General features: G+C 43.6%; 1 protein-coding gene and 2 long non-coding RNA genes across 3 annotated transcripts; 1 reads left to right on the top strand and 2 right to left on the bottom strand.

Annotated features, from left to right (window-relative positions):
- Positions 1–362: 362 nt before the first annotated feature.
- Positions 363–3154, bottom strand: LOC123466165. Its single transcript, XR_006641414.1, has 2 exons — positions 2396–3154; positions 363–798 (listed from the first exon to the last, which is right to left on the bottom strand). It is a non-coding gene; the product is annotated as an uncharacterized LOC123466165 (long non-coding RNA).
- On the top strand, positions 3152–17272 carry PPIC (peptidylprolyl isomerase C). Its single transcript, XM_006059506.4, has 5 exons — positions 3152–3359; positions 8520–8633; positions 9376–9469; positions 12181–12365; positions 16530–17272. Exons 1-5 carry the CDS (start codon positions 3243–3245, stop codon positions 16656–16658), a joined length of 639 nt encoding a protein of 212 aa, XP_006059568.1. The 5' UTR covers positions 3152–3242; the 3' UTR covers positions 16659–17272.
- LOC123466166 lies at positions 11017–16597 on the bottom strand. Its single transcript, XR_006641415.1, has 2 exons — positions 16470–16597; positions 11017–14936 (listed from the first exon to the last, which is right to left on the bottom strand). It is a non-coding gene; the product is annotated as an uncharacterized LOC123466166 (long non-coding RNA).
- Positions 17273–21104: the final 3832 nt, after the last annotated feature.

Here is a 21104-nt window from a genome sequence, read left to right as displayed (position 1 = left end):
TTTATATACATATACAGCAATATAAAAAAAGGTTAATACATACTGGGTGTACTCCTGAAAGCAAGGATGGCTGAAGATTTGAAAATCAATGCAATTCACATGAACAGAGTAAGGGAAAATCATGTGATTATTCTGGTTGCTTTCAGTACATGATGTTGATCAAGTTTGTGACAAAACCTCTTAACGAATCAGAACTAAAAAGGAATTCTCTTAAGCTGAAAGAGGATATCCTCAGTTAAAAGAATATTCAGCAAATATCAGACTTAATGGTAAAATATTGAAAGCTTTTCCTCTGGCATTAGGACAGAGAAGTGTATTACTAGTTTCCTAGACTTGCCATAACAAAGTACCACAAACCGGGATCATTTAAAACAACAAAAATGTATTGTCTCACAGTTCTGGAGGCTAGATGTCTGCAATTAGGTGCTGACAGGGCCACGCTGTCCTTAGGGGAGGGTCCTTCCTGGCCTCTTCTTGGCTTCCGGTGGTGCCAGCTATCCCGGGCATTTCTTGACTCAGATGTACCACTCCAGTCTCTTTCTCTGTCTTCACATGGTGTTTCCCCTGAGGGGGGCGGCGGTTTCTTTGTCTCTCCTCTTTTTACAGGGACACTAGTCATATAACCTACTTCAATAGGATCTCAACTTGATTACATCTGCAAAAAAAAAACCCCTACTTGGAAATAGGGTCACATTCACAGATACCGGGGTTTCTGACTTTGATGTACCCATTTGGGGGCAAAATTTAACCCCCAAACAATGACTCATCCTATAGTCACTTCTTTTTGTACTCAAGGTCCTGGTGGCAAGAAAAAGAAATAAAAGGTATAAAGATTAGAAAGGAAGGAATAAAACTGTTATTATTTATGAATAATATAGTTGTCTATGTAGAAAATCCTAAATAACTCACAGATAAATCATTGTAATTAATAAGTTTAACAAACTAGCCTATTCAAGATTAATATACACAATTTATTTTACTATGATATAATACTAACAAACAGGTAAATAAATGTTAAAAAGATATAATTTACAATAGCAAAAAAACAAAACAAAGACCAAATACCTTGAAATCAACTTAACATTATATGTATAAAGTTTTTAGACAGACAACTATGAAATCTTACTGAGAGATATTAAAGAAGACTGGAGGACTATAAATGGAGGACTATGCCATGTTCATGAATGGAAGACACAATATTACAAATATGCCAAGTCTTTCCAAAAGGAGGTATACATGCAAAGCAAACCCAATTAAAATCCCACTTTATGGAAACTGACAAGCTGATTTTCAAGTTTATATGAACAAAAGGGTCAAGAATAGCCAGAAATCTATTGTACAAAGTAAGAGGACTTCTACTACTAACTATGAAGACTTATTATAAGACTATTTTCATTAAGACAATGTAGTGCTGGCATGAAGATAGACACATCAATGGGACAGAAAAGAGGGAGCACAGCCAGACCCATATATGTAGGGACATTTATTCCATGACAGAAGTAGCATTACAGAGCAATAAGAAGTCACTTTTCAATAAATTATGCTGAGACAATGGAATTCGTATGGAAAAAAATTCAGCCCCTAGCTTGTCCTATGCATCAAAGCAGCTACACACAAAATCATGGATGAATTTCATAAATTTCAGCAAAAAGAACACAGAAGATTGCAGTCACACAAAGTTAAAACTAAACCTTATTGGAAGACGTCAGGATAGTGGTTAATTTAGGGAGAAGAAAGTGTTAGCAACTGCAAGTGAACACAAGAGGAGTTTCTAGAGAGCTAGTGAATATTTCATTTCTTTAGATATGTGGGGTTCTAGCTTATTTTCTTTTTGATAATTTGTTGATTTGTACATGTACATTTTGTTCATTTCTCTTTATTTGTATTAATCTTCCCAATATAAAAATTCACTCACTGAATAAATATTTGTTGAGAAATCACTATATACCTGACATTGTACTAGATCTGAATCAGGAGAAATAAATGCAGACAGAAGCCCCCTGATACCCTTAGCTTGCTACATAAGGGGGATTCTTTCTTCATTGGGGGGTGAGCGTGATGAGGAAAGCCATTAGATCCTTCACTGGACTGAAATACCAAAATAGTTCACAAGTGTTCTGCCCAGCCTTCAAACGAGGTGGTTACCCTTTGTATACATAATAAATGGTTCCAGTGTAATTTTAGACCTACACTTAGTTACACATAGGAATCCTATGTGCTTACCCAAGGAAAATCTTGGCTTGAAAGACATGGCACTAGCCCCTAAGAAAACCAAGAGAAAACTATCATTAATTTGTAGTTAATTTTGGCTCTATTACATTAAAAAAAGTTCTTTGAAGTCCTAAGGCAAACAGCATTGAGTTTTAAAACGTTTTCCTGATTATAAAATACTTACATGTTCAATGTGGAACATCTGGGAAACCAGAAAATTGCAAAGAAAACAAAAACCTATTATCCTATCACCATAGCTTCTGTAAATATTTTGGTACATTTCTTTCCGTTTTTAAAATCGAGGTCCGATTTTGCAACATGAGTTTTTCATTTAAAAATATGAGTATTTCCCCATGTCATTAATTTCTAAACATAATTTTTAAGTTTGTAAAAAGTATATCCCCAATTTGAATCATCTCTATTAGAGGTCATTCGTCCTGTGTAATCGAGTAGAAACACCCAGGTTCTCAAGAGTTCTGAGAGAAGTCCAGAACTTAGCTAAAGCCTCTGATGGAACATTGGAACCTGGCAGGCTTGGCAGAGGTTGCTCGGCTCCAACGGCAGCTGCGGTCACAGAGGGGGACCCGTCGCGGCAAGCAAGATGCCAGGATGACCCGGAGCCCGGAGAGCCCTCGACTTTCCATCAGGTTTAATATGCGTCTACGCTGTAAGTTCCCGGCGATGCCCCAGTCTGCATCCCTCAACTTACGGGTCCGGACCTATCAGGCATCATCCGAGCAGCGCCGGCTTGCTCCGGATGCCCGCGCCCAGTGCACCCTCCACCCGCGCGGCGGTTGGACTCGGCTCCGCGCTCCGCGGCGCGCCTCTCCAAGTCCCTAGCTCGGGTCGCTGGGCTGAACCTGGGAGGAGGCGCCCGAGGTTCCGGGCCTGCCCGGATCGCCGCGTCTCCATCACCCCCGCCCCTCGAGCCGGGAGCGCGCAGGCGCAGCGGGCCAGGAGTCCCGCCGGCAGTCCAGGAGTCTGCGGTCGCGCCCCAGCCGCTGCCTCCGCCGCCACCGCCACCGCTCATCATGGGCCCGGGTCTCCGGCCGCTGCTACCTCTCGTGCTTTGCGTGGGGCTCAGCGCCCTCGTACCGTCCGCGGGAGCCTCGGGCTTCCGCAAGCGAGGCCCCTCGGTGACGGCCAAGGTGACCGGGCAGCGGGCAGCGGGCAGCAAGCTCTCCTCGTGCCGCCCGGGGGGATGGGGGAGCTTTGGGGACTGGAACCTCAGGGTCAGGGGCGGCGATCAGGGGGCTTCCCAGGCGCAAAGAATGGGAGGCGGCCGCGGGGCTAGGTGGTAGCCGTGGGGGTCCCCGCGCGCGCGCGCGTTGGGGGGGGGGGCGCCCTCGCTCTCCTGGGAGACTTTAGGGGCGCTAGGCCGAGTGCACCCCCGCCGCGGGCTGTCTGAGCGTCATCCTCTGGGCTGGTGATCCGACGTGGCCACCAGCCCGCGAGCTGGGAGAAGCTTCCGGAATCGGTGAGCCCTTTCTCTAGGGAGGAGACAGCCGAGGACTTCCTTCGGCGTGGCGGGGACTTGGGAATAGAAGCAGGAAGAATGCAGGAGGGCGAAGGAGGCGCGCTGCGAGAGGAGGGGTTGGAGCTGGGCCGCCCCCGCGGATGTCACCCGGCCTCTCAGAGCCCCAGGTCCAGCCCCTGTCGCTTGGGGTAGAGTAGGCGTTACGTGGCCTTGCTTAACCAAGGACTGTCCTCCCTTTCGTGTTTAGGAACCACCATCAATCCCCCCCAGGGAGGGAGAGGTGCGCTTTTCAGACTGGGGAGTAGACACAGGGCTTGGGATGCTGCTGAGCGAGGCCCAGGAGGCCCCTGCATGACTGAAGCCAGCCTTTCAATCTCGATGGGAGGTGGTGGGGTGGAGATCTGCCTTAGACTGCCTCCTTACAGCTTCAGGTCTTTTTTCAGCACGTTTACCCAAGGTTAGAAGATAATGGAAGGATGCCCGGAGAGACCGAGGGAGGAAAGGAGTGATTTGGTGCCCTTGATCACCACTTCTCGAAAACCCACTGGCAGGAGTGTCTTAGAATCTGGAAGAAGGAGCAGCTGCAGGTGGTCTTAACAATTGGTCCCCTGTCTGCCAGAAAAAATGACAGTATTGGGTGCTTCAGCAGTGCTCCTCCAGTGCAGACCCCACCAGAGGAGCGGGGAGGACACTGGCGGGAGAGGTACAGCCCAACACCTGATGTAGCCTGAAAGTGAAGAGTGAACAGGAAGGCCCTGCTGTGGGGGTGCAGTGATAAACGAACTGTGGTTGGGAACCTCAGGGAGAGGGGAAGAAGAGTGGGGCTTCTTAGCCAGGGTGCATTCAATGAGTGAGTTTTCATGCACTCTAGGTTTGGAATAGTCACTTAACACTATCTCCTTTTTTTCCCACTCCATTTGTCATTAAGTTCTAAAAACTAACTGTGCAGGTATGTCCTGCCACAGATTCAACTCTGCTGAATTACTTTTTCAGTGGTGGCATTTTAAGACAACTACTCTCTTGGGAAGTGGAAATATTCAAAATGATTTCTCTGAGTGGGGACAAGTAGATGAATTGGCCATCACTCTAGTGTATTGTATGTTTTCCCCAGCAGTCTTCAGCTTCTCCTCTGATAGTGTTTGAAAACAAGAATCTGTAAATGAGAGGCATGAAGTGCTGTCCCTCCCAGGGCCCTTTCTTGTCTGTGAATCTTGCTGCCAGCCACCACCTCAGCCCCCTGCCCAGTCTCAGAGCCTCACTGGTCTCAAAATCCACCCAGTTGGCATTTGCACCCTTGCATTTTCCAGCAGATGCCATGGGCTCTGTGCAGCGACACACACCTGAGAGTGTAGAAAATAATGCTGCCATCTTTCCAGCTGTGCTCAAGTCACAGGTTGCTGTCACTTTCTGCAGTTCTCAGAGTGGCTAAGAGGCTTCACCTGAGGTAATAACAAGTTACCAAGAATGCCTGAGGCTCCTCCTCTGTAAGTGGAAATAGAAATAATACCTGCTGGCAAGGTTTTGCATATTAGATGTGATAGAGCAGGTCAAGTGCTTAGCCCTGATTGAAGTTCCTGATTTAAGAGGTCAACTGTTAGTATTATTTGCGTTATCTTATTAATCCTCCTGTGGCAGGGCAGGTACAAATGAGGAGCAGGGGCTTGGAGTTGCCCAAGGTCCCATGGCCAATAAGTGGTGGAGCTGGTTTGAGAACAGTTTCCTTGACCTCATGGCTCCTGCACTTGGTGTCTTTCCCAGTTACTTTGGAAATGGAAGCACAGTTAACCCTACAAGGGTTTGGGGCAGGCTCTTTGAGGTTCTCTTGCCTCTTCCCCTATCTCTTCCCACCCTCTGCTGCTGCTGCTGCTAAGTCGCTTCAGTCGTGTCCAACTCTGCGCGACCCCATAGACGGCAGCCCACCAGGCTCCCCCGTCCCTGGAATTCTCCAGGCAAGAACACTGGAGTGGGTTGCCATTTCCTTCTCCAATGCATAAAAGTGAAGTCGCTCAGTCGTGTCCGATTCTCAGTGACCCCATGGACTGCAGCCCACCAGGCTCCCATCCTCTAGTGCCCCATAATTTTCAAATGACTTTCAAGGGCAGCCTCAAGGGAAAAAAGGAGGGACCAAGGGGCCAGCTCTTAAAGTGCAATGTGGAATTTAAACGCCACCTTTTCCAGGAAGCCTGCCCTGATCTCCACAGATAATCACCACCTCTAACCATGACATTTTATCTGTATATACCTTCTTGTAAAGCTTGACTTCTCATCACAATGACTATCTCTGTGCTTCCTCTTCTGTGGGACTTTGCAGCCTCATCCCTTTCACAGGGCCTGTTCCCAAGGACAGGTAGCAAAGTCAGAGAGATCTCAGGGTAAGAGGGTTTGCCTGGCAGCCACCCCAGGCCCACCTTATCCTCTGTTTAGGTGTGTGTATGCGCTGGTCTTCATTCAGTATTGCCTTTTTTTTAGTATATGCTTGAGCTGACCTGTGCTGGGCACTGGGGATCTAAAAATGCCACTTCCACCCCTTCAGGTAGAAATCGCCTAGACAGAGAGAGCAACATTCATGACAAATGGTAGTCCAAGTGAATGCAGCTTCAAATTGAAATTCTGTCTTTCACATTCCTAGTATTGCCTAACAAAACTTGGAACTCTTAGCCAGATCCTTCCTCCACCTTCTGAAATGGGTGAGAGTCTTCCTTCCCAGCTGGTTGTGGTCAGAAGGGTTGTGTTGCTTCTCTGCACATGGATCCCTTTTCCTGCCTCAGTGCTTTGGTTCCAGAAAGAACTGCCAGGTGGGGCTTGTGCCCATTCTTGTCCCCGGAGGCTGCTCCCCTCCTTCCAGGCTGGCATCCCATCACACCTCTGTCAGGATGCCTTCCCTCAGTGTCCCTGCAGCACACTAGTATTCAGTGTTCTTGGGGCCCTTGTCACCCACAGCCTTGTGCTATGGCTGTTCATGTACTTGGCCTGTCTCTCTCCATAATCTCCCTGAGGACAGGGACTTCCTCCACTTGTACCCTTACAATGCCTTCTGCAGAGATCCTTGACAAGTATTTAATAAGATTTGATTTTATCGTTTCCATTAGAGTTAGGGAAACTGCTGTATTTTCATGCCATCATGCAAGAAGTTGAAGGACACTGTGGTTTGGGAAAAAACATCGTATTAATACGTGTGCTAGGCTGCATGTAGGAAAACAGGATGGTTATTGGAGAGTTACGCTGGGTGACACAGACACTTTTTCTTCATCTTCTCTTGCTGTCCTCCCACATTTTATTCTCTTTGCCGTTGAAATGTTCACAGGCTTTCTTTTCTCTTCTTTATTTTAAAAGTCTGGCAGGTTTATGTGGTGTTTCCTTGTGATTACATACCCAGTTCTTGTCCTGGAGCCTCTTCATTATTGCCTGTTACTGAATTTACTCCTTGGTTTGGAAATCCCTTTGGAGAACGACTTTGACCCAGGCTTCATGCCAGGCTCTTGTGGGCATTAATGGAGCTTCCTGAATCGTCCTCCTTCACCGCACTGCCCAATCTCAAGGGCCTGGTCTTTTATGCATTCTCTAAACTTTTACCACGTAAATAATAATAGTTTTTTACAGCTCTGGCCATGTAAAATTGCAAAATGCCATACGGAACACTAAATATCACATCATTCTGTGACAGACATCCTGATGTATTGGCAGAGGCTCTTGTCTTGAACTAAAGCTTGACAGTCTTTACTTTGTGATTTTTCTAAACTGTATGACATCTTTTCTCTTTGACACCTTCTTAAATTGTTTTAAAGCCATCTCTTGAATGTCTTTTTTTTTTTTACCCATTCAAATAGTGAATTGGTTTATATAATCTAAACTTGCTAACAGAATGCCCTTCGACTCTGCGGCCTTTTCAAACGTTCTGTCTCGAAATTATCTTAACACAGTGATTTGTGAAGCAGAACGTATATAATTACGTTTTAGGTGAAACAGTTAAAAAAAAGTCCAAGAGAACTTTTAAGGCTTATCTGCAGAGAAAGAAGTGACTGACTTCTGGAGTTGTGCTTGCTCTCTTCTGTTTTAAAATGCTGTGACAGAGAAAGGGCACATTCTACTTGGGCAACTTTGGGAACGTGAGGACCGGATTCGGTGTCTTAAGTGTACGGGGTAAATGGTTCTGTCAGGACCAGCATGCAATGTTTGCTGTGCTTAGGACGCAGCACAGGCCCGCATGTCTTAGTGTGTTTGGACGTGAGTGGCAGGCCTTTTGGAGCAGAGCTGTGTGTTTTGATCATCTTTCACAGGCCCCTTGACAGCAGACATCTACTGTGAACTCATTGGGAATTTGGTGCTGCTCAAAGTTACAAAAAAATAAATCTGGACGGCTAGACTTATTTCTTTCCTCACCAGTTTTTTTTTCTCCTGCCAAGACTGGAGAGCATCACCTTTCAGAAGAACAGTAGTCTCCACTCTCAACCCCTAGCTTTTGTCCACAGAGCTAGGAAACGAGGCGACAGCAGCGTGTGTCTGGGGTACTTGGGGGAGAGGAATTCTTGAAGACGTTACTGGCTCATTCTGACAGTACGGAGTCCAACTTTAAACCCGGTTCTTAGCGCAGTGTCTGACTCAGTGATGGTGCTCCATAATGGTTTGGTGAATGAATATTTGCGAGTGAAATGCACCCACAAAGATGGTTTCAGAACTCCCTTATCTCTTGCTCCTTCACTCCCTCCTTTATAAAATGCTGGTGGCTGAGGCCCTCACACGTGGGTCCATTCTCAGACTGTCACATGCACTCACCTTGTACTGTGGCTTTTCCACAGTGTAACCTCGTGCTCCACCTTTCCACCACATGCAGGTCTTCTTTGATGTGAGGATTGGAGATAAAGATGTTGGCAGAATCGTAATTGGCCTCTTTGGAAAAGTCGTGCCCAAGACTGTGGAAAATTTTGTCGCTCTGGCAACAGGAGAGGTATGTCTCAGTTTTATCCCCTTTAACTGTGCACAGAATTGAATCTTCCTCCTTTTAAGCCAAACATACAGATGTATCCTTGGGGATGAATGGAGAGAATAGCATGGAAACATATACACTACCATATGTAAAACAGATAACCGGTGGGAATTTGCTGCATGACTCAGGGAACTCAAACTGGGGCTCTGTGACAACCTAGAGGGGTGGGATGAGGTGGAGGTGGGAGGGAGGTTCCCGAGGGAGGGCACACATGTATACCTATGGCTGATTCATGTTGATGCATGGCAGAAACCAACACAATATTGAAAAGCAATTATCCTCCAATTAAAAACAAATACCTTTGAAAAAATGTAAATGTAAAAAAAAAGTTGTACCTGGGAAAATAAGTATTAAATTAGTAGATGAGATGAACCCGAGACATCTAATAATATTTTACTTTGTTTTTCTATAAAATCTGTATTCTTTAAGCACTCCGTTTCCTCAAGGTTCTAGAAAGTGAAACAGTCATTAAGTGAAAATGCAGACTTTTTACTTGTGCATGTTAGTATTTTACTTCCATAGTTATTTATTTTTCAGTCAGCTAATGATACATATCTGTCAGTAAACTATTGTAGGTACCTAATTTAGTTCTGTAGATATTTTGTGTAATTTTCTCATTTTGTCATTTCCAGATAAACACTGGGGTTTATCTTACAGTAAGGGTTATATCTGCTTGTGTATTCAATTGACATAATCTCTTTAGAAAGGATATGGATATAAAGGAAGCAAATTTCATCGCGTCATCAAAGATTTCATGATTCAAGGAGGAGACTTCACCCGGGGAGATGGCACTGGCGGTAATGTTGTCTCTTAAGCTTTTCCTTTCCTGCTTACCCGAGTGAGACCTCAGACTAAGATGATATATTTGCCCAGCATATTGAACTCCCAGCTTCAAGGAACAAAGTCAAAAAGACAAACTTAATTCTTCCAGAAAGATAAGAGTTTTTGGTCGGGGGGTGCCTCATCTAACAAAATCTTGGTAGGTGCGAATGAGTGAGGCCTCCTAATTTTAAACAGTCTTTGCTTGGGTGTTCATTATCCTTCTTTAGTGGAGATGTATTCCTTTAGTAGGCTGTTTTGCAGTTATGACAATCCTAGACTTCTGGTATGTAGCAATATGGAAAGATGTCTGTCACAGCAAGGAGAGATAGACTGAGAAGCCGTGTGCCCTGGAGGGGGACAGCCAGCTGCAGAAGTGCATTTTGCTGGCGGGGGTGGGGTGGTCCAGAAGCATCATGCCAGAATGATGAGACTGGTATTTAGGTGGCAGGATCACAGGTGAATTTACCTCTTTCTTTCAAAATTCTCTTTTTATCATCAGCTTTTGCAGTAATAAAAAATTGAGTAATAGACCACTTGTCACAATTATAGTATAAATTAATTTTTATCAACACCATTAGAATTCAATAAAGAACCCATAATTCAGTTTATAGAATTCCAAATATATCTGAGCTTATTGTTTCTCATTGAGGATTCCAGCTGCCCAGCTCCCTGGTCTGTCTTTTCCTCATAAATATAGTGAGTTCTTTTCCTGAACATACATACAATATGGAACTACACCGAATTTTTATTTACTTCAGGTTTAATATTTTTAATTCAGAAAATACTGGGTTTGGTACATAGTAAATCGCTAACGTTTTAAAGAAACAAGCCATTTTCAAACACTATTGTTAATTTTATGTTTATTGCAATGGTTTTTTTAAAATAACAAAATGGCTGTCATTAAATGCTTGGATTTGCCAAGACACCGGTGGAAATGCTGCTGGGTATGGGAATGTAGACTGGATCAGAGGAACGTGTTCGGGTTACTTGGTTGAATGGGGCTGCTGCAGAGCTGGGTCTCCGGTGGAAAAGCCTGAAGTTCCAGTGCTGGTCCCCTCAGGACTGGCACTCTGCGGTCCTGCCTGGGGCCCGGCAGGAATGGTGATGGAACTTCCCTGTGTTCTCTCTTCTGTTCATCTTTCTTTCTCTCTCTGCTCTCTCTGCCTTGTGTGTGTGTGTGTGTGTGTGCGCGCGCGCACGTGTGTGCACATGCATGTACAGAATTAAAATTCTCTGAGTTTTGGAAATAGGACCTTTTGGATCATTTAAATTTAGCCTAGACCTCTCTGTAGGCAGAACTTTCCTCCCAGGCTACTTCGTATGCCACTTACCAACCAGCTATAAATTGCTTACCTTTGGTATTCACTTCTGGTCCTTCTAACTGAGCCAGGATTGGATTTTTTTTCCCCCTTAGGAAGATGAATTATATTTGACCTCTTCTACCAAAAAAAAAAAGGCAGGGTTCCTTAAATTATTAAATATTAATTACTCAGATAAATATAAAATAAGAGTTACAAAGGAGTGAAGTTGTTAAAATATCCAGTTATTTATTTAGAAGCTGTATATCCCAAGATGTACACCTTAAGATTCACAAAGTGTCCTTGCTATTCCTCTATGGCAACTCTTTCTAGATAACCTGTTTGAAAAGTTAACTATGCTAGCTATGAAGAGGTTTTGGTTGTATAAAATGAAGGAAAATGCCCATGTAAGAGCCAAGTCTTAAGGAACTTTTTTGCCTGGTCCTTCACAAGTACTGCATAGTGAGGAGGAGATAACATGAGCGCTAACTGAGCCAGGACTTTAAGGCTGGCCACCGATGGATAAGGTGCCCTGCAGTGGAGAAGTTGGGTGTCATAGGCACTCAGGGTTGGGGGATGGAGCAGATGGTCTGAACTGTTGTTTTATAGGAAAAATGTGCTGTGCTAGATCTCCAGCCCCCATGCCTGCCTCTGGCTCAAGGCTGGCTCCCTGGCTGCTCCCAGTTGCTGTCACCCTCTGTACCCTGAAGTCATCAAGCCTAATGACTTCCAGGCTGGCACTGTTCTTCTTAGTACTGAGGCTCTAAGTGCTTAGAGAACCAGAGTTGGAGCCAGAAGTTCAAGTTTTACTTTTTTCAAGTTTGATAAGCTCCCATTTGATAAGTTTGATAAGTTTCCCATTCACAGTGGCAATGAGAGAACCTATCCTATAGGACTGTTATGAGGATTGGCTAAGGGTGTATATTAAGTGTATATTGCAGTTGGCTTGGCTGCTGAGGTATGAGTGACCCAGGACAAGCGACCTGACACTCAGGACAGCGACGGGGTCACTAGGATGGCTTACCCATCATTCCATCAGACATTACCATGCCATCCTGTCCTTCCCTTCCTTCTCATTTCAAAGTGAAATCACTGACTTGCTTGGTCAAGGTTTGGGTGTTCGTTTGAGGCCAGAGGGCATCTTTGCCATCTTGTGTCATACTTAAGGCTTTTGTTTGTTTCTTTTGGTCCCTGGTGCTCTGTTTCCTTAAGGAGTAAATTTTATCCTCTGCTTAATTGCTCTTTATGTTTGACTATCTTTTCCTCATTCCCATCTTCTTCTATAGGGTTCTCTTAACCAGTTCTACTCAAACCTTATACTTCCCTTTGAAGAATTTACTTTTGTATAACATCTTTTGACTCTACCCTTTTTGTTTTGTCTCACCCAGGTATAAGCATTTATGGTGAGACATTCCCAGATGAGAACTTCAAACTGAAGCATTATGGCATTGGGTGGGTCAGCATGGCCAATGCAGGGCCTGACACCAACGGCTCTCAGTTCTTTATCACCTTGACCAAGCCCACCTGGCTGGACGGCAAACATGTGGTATTTGGAAAAGTCCTCGATGGAATGGTAACTTGATATATTATTTTTCCTCATTCAAAGCTTTATAATGAAAGTACTCTTAGTGATTTGCTCTCAAATTATGCTTCTTGGAGAGCCATAATTATATGCTGACTGGCCTCTTCAAAGGTGAATCAAGTATATATGGTACATGGGTTCAGACCCTGGGTTGGGAAGATCCCCTAGAGAAGGGCATGGCAACCCACTCCAGTGTTCATGCCTGGAGAATCCCATGGACACAGCAGCCTGGTGGGCTACACTCCATAGGCTCACAGAGTCGGATATGACTGAAGCGACTTAACACACACACACACACACACACACACACACACACACACGGTATTTTAATTATTAGGAGTATTGGAGCAGAAGCTGGGGGAGAAGTTGAGTCCTTAATTTATCATACTATTAGATATAATTGGAAAGCCATTTTAATGTAACCAAATGAAATCCTGTAGGTACAATGAAATATCATTTAAACTTAAAAAGAAAGGAAATCCTGTCACTTGCTAAAACATGGATAAATCTTGAGAATGTCTTGCCAAGTAAAGTAAGCCTGTCACGAAAAGACTGTATGATTCCATTCAAATGAGCGATCTAAAGTAGTCAAGTACATGGGAACATAAAGCAGGATGATGGTTTCCAGGGGCTGGGGGATGAAGAAATGGGGAGCTGGTGTTCAATGAGCATAGCTATGAATCTTCAGTTTTACATGATGAAAAAATTCTGGAGATTTAGTTGCGCAATAATGTGAATATGCTTAAACTAATGAACTTAAAGTTACACTTAGAAGTGGCTAAGATGGTAATTATATGTTATGTATTTCTTGTGCTCAGTTGCTCAGTCGTGTGTGATTCTCTGCAACCTCATGAACTGTAGCCTGCCAGGCTCTTCTGTCCATAGGATTTTCCAGGCAATAATACTGGAGTGGGTTGCCATTTTCTTCTCCATGTGTTCTTTACCATGATTTAAAATATTTTTAAAAACCCTGAGCCCATGCAGTTCAGCACACATATAAGTCACTTTCAGAGGCACACAGTATAATCACCAGAATTCCTAAAGAGAATTCAAATTTATGCTCCTGTGTCTCAAAGAACATCAAAGGAGTCCAATTCATAATCCACAGGAAGAATTCTTAAAATCCTCATTCCCTTCCACTCCCTGCATTTCTCCTCCTTAGCAGCTGCCCAAAGATGCTCTTCCAGCTCCTCAAGTGGCAGCTGTAAGGTCTGCCCGGTACAACCCTGGAGCATCCTCGAGTCCCTTCCCTCTGCCATATGTCATTGTTTTCATGCGAACTCATCCAAACATAAATAAACTAATTTCACTCACTGTAGTTCTTCCACAACGTCTACCTGTTATTCTGATTCTACCCAACTAAAGGGCAGGAACTGAGCTGGCTGACTCAGAACCTCCCTTACAAGGCAAAGACATGTTCAACCAGAACTGTCAAATAATTCTCATTGGCAAGTGGGATAGGGCTTCCGAGGTGGCTCAGTAGTAAAGAATCTGCCTGCCAGTCCAGGAGATGCAGGTTTGATCCCTTGGTTGGGAAGATCCCCTGGAGAAGGAAATGGCAACTCACTCCAGTGTTCTTGCCTGGGAAATCCCATGGACAGAGAAGCCTGGTGGGCTACAGTCCACAGGGTCCCAAAGAGTTGGAAAAAACTTAATGATTAAATAACAAGCGGGATGAGAAGCAAATGGGGCAAACACCTGTCACTTAATATAACACTTTAGGTCCCGTCACAGTGAAGGACATGCCTACATTTTCATGAGCCAGTGTCCTCAAAAGAATGTATTCTCGAATAGCAAGGAATCCTAGTCTCCAGCCTCTTACTGCTTTTTAAATGAGCTAAACATAGACATGCACGTGTTAAAACAGTTTGGAGTTTTGACTGCTGAGGCTAATCAGATTCCAAGTATTTTAAATGTAAACTGATTCAAGTGAGCATTTTTAAATACAACATAATGCTTCCCTTGTGGCTCAGATGGTAAAGTGTCTGCCTGCAACGCAAGAGACCCGGGTTCAATCCCTGGGTCGGGAAGATTCCCCTGGAGAAGGAAATGGCAACCTACTCCAGTGCTCTTGCCTGGAAAATTCCATAGACAGAGGAGCCTGGTAGGCTACAGTCCATGGGATTGCAAAGAGTTGGACATGACTGAGCAACTTCACTTTCACTTTAATGCTAGGCTGTTAAGAAAAATGAAGAGTACGCATCTGGGGCTTCCTTCTTCTGGTCATGGTTTTCCTTCCAGTCTTCTGGATCTTGTGTCTTGGTGCCCTGGTTTGCTGTATTAACCTCCCTCCACTATTGGCATGCATCCTGGAAGATCGGCTTCCTGGTCCTAGACAAAGAGTCCTGAACATTTTATGAGTCATATAATACTTTGAGAAACTATTAAAAACTATAAACTGTCTCTAGAAGGAAAATAAGAAAGTGTGTGTGTCATACAGTTTCAAGGAATTTTCACAATCTCCTGACTTCCACCCCCTGAACCTCCAGAGATTGTCTAAGTGGTTTTCTTAACACTGGACCTCACCCCAGATTTGTAGAATCGGAACCTTCACAGGTGGGCCTGCAAACAAGCATGTTAAAAATTGTGGTCAAATATACCCAACATAGAAATTTCCATTTTAACCATTAAATAAGCAGTTTATAACCTGCCACAGGTAATTCAGGTATATAGCTGCTGCTTTAGGTATGCATAGGCACATATGAACCCACACACACAATCTATCTAGAAATATGTATTATTATTAGAATGCTGATCTTTTATCTTAAATTAATTTGGATTAGCTGACACCATGTCCAAAGCACTGAGAAACTTTGTTGCTATTTTGTTTCAACCTATTTTAGAAACTCATTAGAGATATACTAGCTTAGTCCTGGGAGAAGGCAATGGCAACCCACTCCAGTACTCATGCCTGGAAAATCCCATGAAGGGAGGAGCCTGGTGGGCTGCAGTCCATGGAGTGGCTAAGAGTCGGACACAACTGAGCGACTGACTTCACTTTCACTTTTCACTTTCATGCATTGGAGAAGGAAATGGCAGCCCACTCTAGTGTTCTTGCCTGGAGAATCCCAGGGATGGCGGAGCCTGGTGGGCTGCCGTCTATGGGGTCGCACAGAGTCGGACACGACTGAAGCGACTTAGCAGCAGCAGCTGCAGCTTAGTCCTTGCCTTGTATGAGACAGAGTGGTCCATGGGCTGTGCAACCATCCAGAGTAGAGAAAGGGGTCTTTATACCACCGGTGGGGTAGTGAGTGAAAGTCACTCAGTTGTGTCTGATTCTTTGTGACCCCATGGACTATACAGTCCATGGAATTCTTCAGGCCAGAATACTGGAGTGAGTAGCATTCCCTTCTCCAGGGAATCTTTCCAACCCAGGGATCGAACCCAGGTCTTCCTCATTGCAGGCAGATCCTTTACTGTCTGAGCCACCAGGGAAGCCCTTGGGGTAGAGATTACATTAGTATCAGATTCAACCTGTAGAGTCAGCTTCCCAGGTGGCACTAGTGGTAAAGAATCAGCCTGCCAATCAATGCAGGAGATGAGACGCAAGAGAGGCAGGTTCAATTCCTGGATTAGGAAGATCCCCAGGAGGAGGAAGTGGCAACCCACCCCAGTATTCTTGCCTGGAGAATCCCATGGACAGAGGAGCCTGGCAGGCTACATACAGTTCATCGGGTTGCAAAGAGTCAGACACAACTAAGTGACTGGGTACACACACGTACAACATGTAGATCACTGGAGTCAGCTTTAAAATGGGCAAACCCAGAACTGGCTCCATTACTAAATCTGCTTTCTGGCTCATTTTCTTATGCTTAGACCTCTTACAGAGAGGAGCTGAAATTATCTCAAATTCCATGTTAACTCGTAAGTTGGGCTGTAACAAGTGAATAGAAATAGTTTTTATTAGAGCTAGGTTGCTAATAAAAAGAAAAGAGGAAATACACAAATATGCCCTCTGAGCAGCAAGCTTGTAGGTAAATTTTACTGTTATATATCGATTTCCTAAGTTTTCCATAGTTAGCTTGCATGGTTTTTGTAATCACAAAAAATGAAAACTTATTTCCCACTAGGGCTCAGACTTCACATTGATTTTACCTCTTGACCATCATAGTTGCTGGTCGGAAGTAATCCATGGGTCTCCTTTTCTCTCACCAGACGGTGGTCCACTCCATAGAACTGCAGGCAACTGACGGGCACGACCGCCCATTCACCGACTGCTCCATAGTCAACAGCGGCAAGATAGACGTGAAAACGCCCTTTGTGGTAGAGGTCGCCGACTGGTGATGCAACTGGCAGACAGCAAAGAACACAGTCTGGCAGGGGGGTGTGTGTGTGTATGGGCTGATTCTTCAAAGTTACTGTTTTGCTTTGTTTTTCAACTTTATTCTGTTTTCCGCTCCAGATTACAGAAAGGTTATAACAACCAACCACTCAAAATTTAGTTATCATGAATTTTGGTAAATCACTTGTTTAGGGACTTTGCACTTAAAAAGACTTATCCCTTTCCTCCAGTGGTGCTATTTTTAAACTAGAAACTTTGTATTTGGTATCTTCTTTGGAAGAACAGACACACAATCATTCCTTTGCTGGATTAAGGGTGATCCCCAAATTGAGTGATGCTGAAGGTTTGTCTGAAAAAGATGGAGACAAGAAGTGTATTATTTTGTATTCAAACAGAAATTATTTTCAAAGGGAGATTTGATTAGTATTATCTATATCACAGGGACTTTTACCTTTGAAGGGTGCTTATTCTCTATATTAAATACTTTTTATATAAATCGATTATTTTTGAAAGACATTTTTTAACCTAAAGTTCTTTTAAAAAAACTAATGTACAGAAATATATGCATTTGATGTCACCAGTGAACAGATTAATAAAGGTTATGCAATTCAAAATATTAACACAACTGGATAATTTGTGATAAGAATGCAGAGAAGTGATGCCCATCCAGATTCCAGATACTTGAGCTGATTATTCACCCATTTTTTACTCAATATAACATGTTTGAAAAGTTCACTGGAGTCTAGTTGCCAAAGAAAGGAATCTTTTTTTTTTTTTTCCACTTACATAATAGGGATGAAGATTCAGGCTATACTTAAACTGGATGGGAAAGTAAAATCCTATTGGTGGCTCTTGTTGTAACGTACCTGCTGTACCAGAGTGTGCCTAATCTCTGTTCAAACGGGAGTGGTAGGTATCACAGAACAATCCCATTGCTTTTCCTGCAGGGCTCAAGCTGTGAGGGTCCCCCAGAATTCCATCTCTTGAGCACTGTTCTAAGAAAACTGCTTCAATGAGAGATAAGATGATGAATACTTGTATTGTTGATGGGGGTGTTAATTGCTGCAAGCCTCCTAAAAGCAGTTTTTCATTATTTTTCCAAAAAAATTCATTAAAATCCCTTTAACATGCCATGTGCAAGTTTTGAGTTTGGGATTACAGCAGTGGACAGGGACCGGCATCACGGAATTGACATTCTAGTGATGAAGACAGATTAAATGAGGTGCCATATAAAAGGGTGTTGATACTGTAGAGAGAACACAACAGGTTTGCTGGAGAGGCTGGAGTGTGGGTGGTGGTGGCCGTTCAGGTGGCCTCCTGAGGGGACATTTGAGCTGAGGTTGGAGGAGACAGAAGTGGTAGCTGTCAGGCCAGACCTGGGATATAGGCCTTCATGCCAATGGGGAGAGAAAATATGAGGATCCTGAGGTGCAATGAGGATCCAGAACAGCAAGCCAGTGTGCTGTAGGCTGAGGGTCAGAGAGTAAGGCTGAGTGCAGAGCATTCAGGGCCTGGGGCCAGAGCACAGCTTTTCTTTTATTTCCAGTACAATGGAGAGCTCTTGGGCTTAAGAAGTGGGGGGCATGAGGTGATCTGCATTTAAGATTATTTTGCCTACCATAAGGAGGTTATGGGGCTGGAAGGCTAAAGTATGAGGGCTTCCTTGGTGGCTCAGATGGTAAAGAATGCAGGGAGATCCAGGTTTGATCCCTGGGTTGGGAACATCCCCTGAAGAAGGAAATGGCAACCCACTCTAGTATTTTTTGCTGGGAAATCCCATGGACAGAGGACCCTGGAAGGCTACAGTCCATGAGGTTGCAGAGTCAGACACAACTGACTAAACAATAAGGCTAAAGTACATACCTGGAAATTCAAAACATTCGTATCCATTGATGTTCCACTCCTGGGACCTTGCTGTAGAAAGTGATCTGAACTTAAAAACGTGACACTGCTTTGGTCAATCTGGCATCCAGTCCCCCTTGATCTGGAGATGGCCACCGGTTTTCTTTGAGGAATCACGTCATCCCCGCAGGCATTTCTTATCCTTAGGGTGTGCTGACTCTTCAGACAGGTACATGCCTGGTCTGGCAAATTCATTCATTAACTCACTTGATAAATATTAGATGCTGGAGAGAGCTGCAAACAAACAGCTCTCATGGTTCCCTTGGAAGGAGACAAATAATTCAAATACATACCACATGAATATATAACAACATCAGGTGGTTATACGTCCATGAAGAGAAACAGGCCAGGAGAGTGACTAGAGAGTGAAGAGGTGGTCAGGGGAGTCCCTGGGTAGGACCTGAAGGGAGTGAGGGTATGGCAAGCCATGGGGACCCTGGGGCAGAGTGAGCAAGGCAGAGGGGACCAGAGCTGTGGCCCTGGATGAACGGCAGACTAAGAGTTCCAGAAACAGCCAAGGGTCCAGGTGTGCAGAGTGAGGGTGGTGGAAGAGTCAGGTGGGAGAGGTGGGGAGGTCCTGTGGACCAGTTGGAACATTCCCTTGCCCTGCCCCCAGTGACAGGCTCAGGGATGTGCATTTGACCCCAGCCATGTTAGTGAGCCTCAGTGCTGAGAGTTCTGTGAGAAATACCAGGACAGAGCTAGGGAAGAGGAGAAGGAGCAGGCATGAGAATGAAATTAGGAAGGGAAGATGGAAAGATAGATGTTAGAAGACGTTGCTCAGTCTCTGAATCCAGCCATGCCTGAAGCCAATCTCCACCCCCAGCTTTTCAGTTACCCAACCTATTACATTCCCTCATTTGCTTAAGCCAGGGTGAATTGATTTCTTGTGACTTACAACCCAAAGCCTTTGTCTAATACAGCAATATTGGAAAAGTTTTATGTATAAAGATGAAAATTACAGCATTATTTATGATAGCAAAATACTGGAAGCAACCTGAATGTCCCTAAATGGTTGTAAAGCAATAGCATGCATTCATTAAGACTAATGCTACACTTTTTAAGGAAAAAAGCAGAAATTCTGTATGCAGCACGATCTCAATTATGTAAATACATTCTTATAAAACAAAATCAACAAAATGTAGAGTGACATAAAACAAAGGCCAATAGTAGGATTTTTAAAACTCTTTTCTGTGTGTAATTTTTACACTTTTTTGTCTTCTAACTTTTCTCTATATTTCTTTATAAACTACTTAGAAAAAAATTATTAAAAAAATTTTAGAGGTAACATAGAGGAAATTAGAATCAAATGTCCTCTTTACATAAAAAGGGCCTTAAGTCTTCAAATGTCAGAAAGCACATAAGTCATTGCTACTGCCCCGCGCAAAGAACATGTTCTTTTCACTGTATTTGCCATCTAGTTTTTTCATGACTATGAGCATAATGTGATTTCTCTACTGAATAAACTGTTAGGGTGTCTATTACAGCAGATGACCAATGAGTTAACATCATCCCCCTGGTAGAAGCCATTTATCCTGAGGGTCAGGCTGTATACTGAAATTGTTAGCAAACTGATGACTCCATATAAACTACTACTTTAGGAAAGCCTATGCTTTCTGCAAGAGCTTTTGAAATAGCTCATCATTGGCCAGTTGTGCTGCTGAAAGAACACATAATGTAGCCAAGAGTGTGAGTAGAATCGGGAAAATTATATTGGCTGCTCCTACCACCATGCCCAAATTATTACAACTTAGTCTTGAATCACTTTAATAAACAATTTAAAACGTTTTGGCATCCTTAGCCATGAGTTGTTTTATTCTAAGTGCTATTTAGCAATTTCCTGGATTATCAAATAAGAATTTAGTAAAATTTATTCTTGGGTCAGATTAATTAGAATGACACTTTCAAAATTATTGACTACTCTATTTCTGATGAATTTTCAGAACTCACCAACCTCATTTTTTAGTTCAGCCGTTTTGAGTTACCTAAAGACAAAAATATGGCAAGGATTTTATAGCAGGAAAAGGATTTGGTTTTGTTTTTCAACATTCCTATAATTCAGACAGCTGAAGAAATCTTTGATCTGGAAGGCTTAGAAATTCAAAGGCTTAGAAATTCAAAGCCCCCTCCAGGCACTTTTTTTTTTTTTTTTTAATCAAGAAAAAGTAAAAACAGTATTTGTAATGGAAAATTTTGGTGCTGTTAAGTACATAACTGCTTTTACTGAAGTCTGCAATTCATCTTGTGGACTTCATTTTGGCCAAGTCTAAGTGTTAGGGGTGATATTAATATAACATCACCTACTTAGAGATTTGCTAGAGTTACTGATATTATAGTGTGATGGAAAATCAAGTGGGAGTGCTGTAGAATCAGAGCAACTAGTCACAGGACTCCTGTCTGGGGGTGAAAAAGGCTAACTGACATGCTCAGTGGTGTCTGACTGTGAAGCTCCACGGACCATAGCCCACCAGCTCCTCTGTCCATGGGATTCTCCAGGCAAGAATACTGCAGTGGGTTGCCATGTCCTCCTCCAGGGGATCTTCCCA

Source organism: Bubalus bubalis, chromosome 9 (genome assembly GCF_019923935.1).
Source record: "Bubalus bubalis isolate 160015118507 breed Murrah chromosome 9, NDDB_SH_1, whole genome shotgun sequence".
In the NCBI taxonomy this organism is placed as follows: Eukaryota; Metazoa; Chordata; class Mammalia; order Artiodactyla; family Bovidae; genus Bubalus; species Bubalus bubalis.
This window is presented reverse-complemented; position numbering and strand designations above follow the sequence as displayed.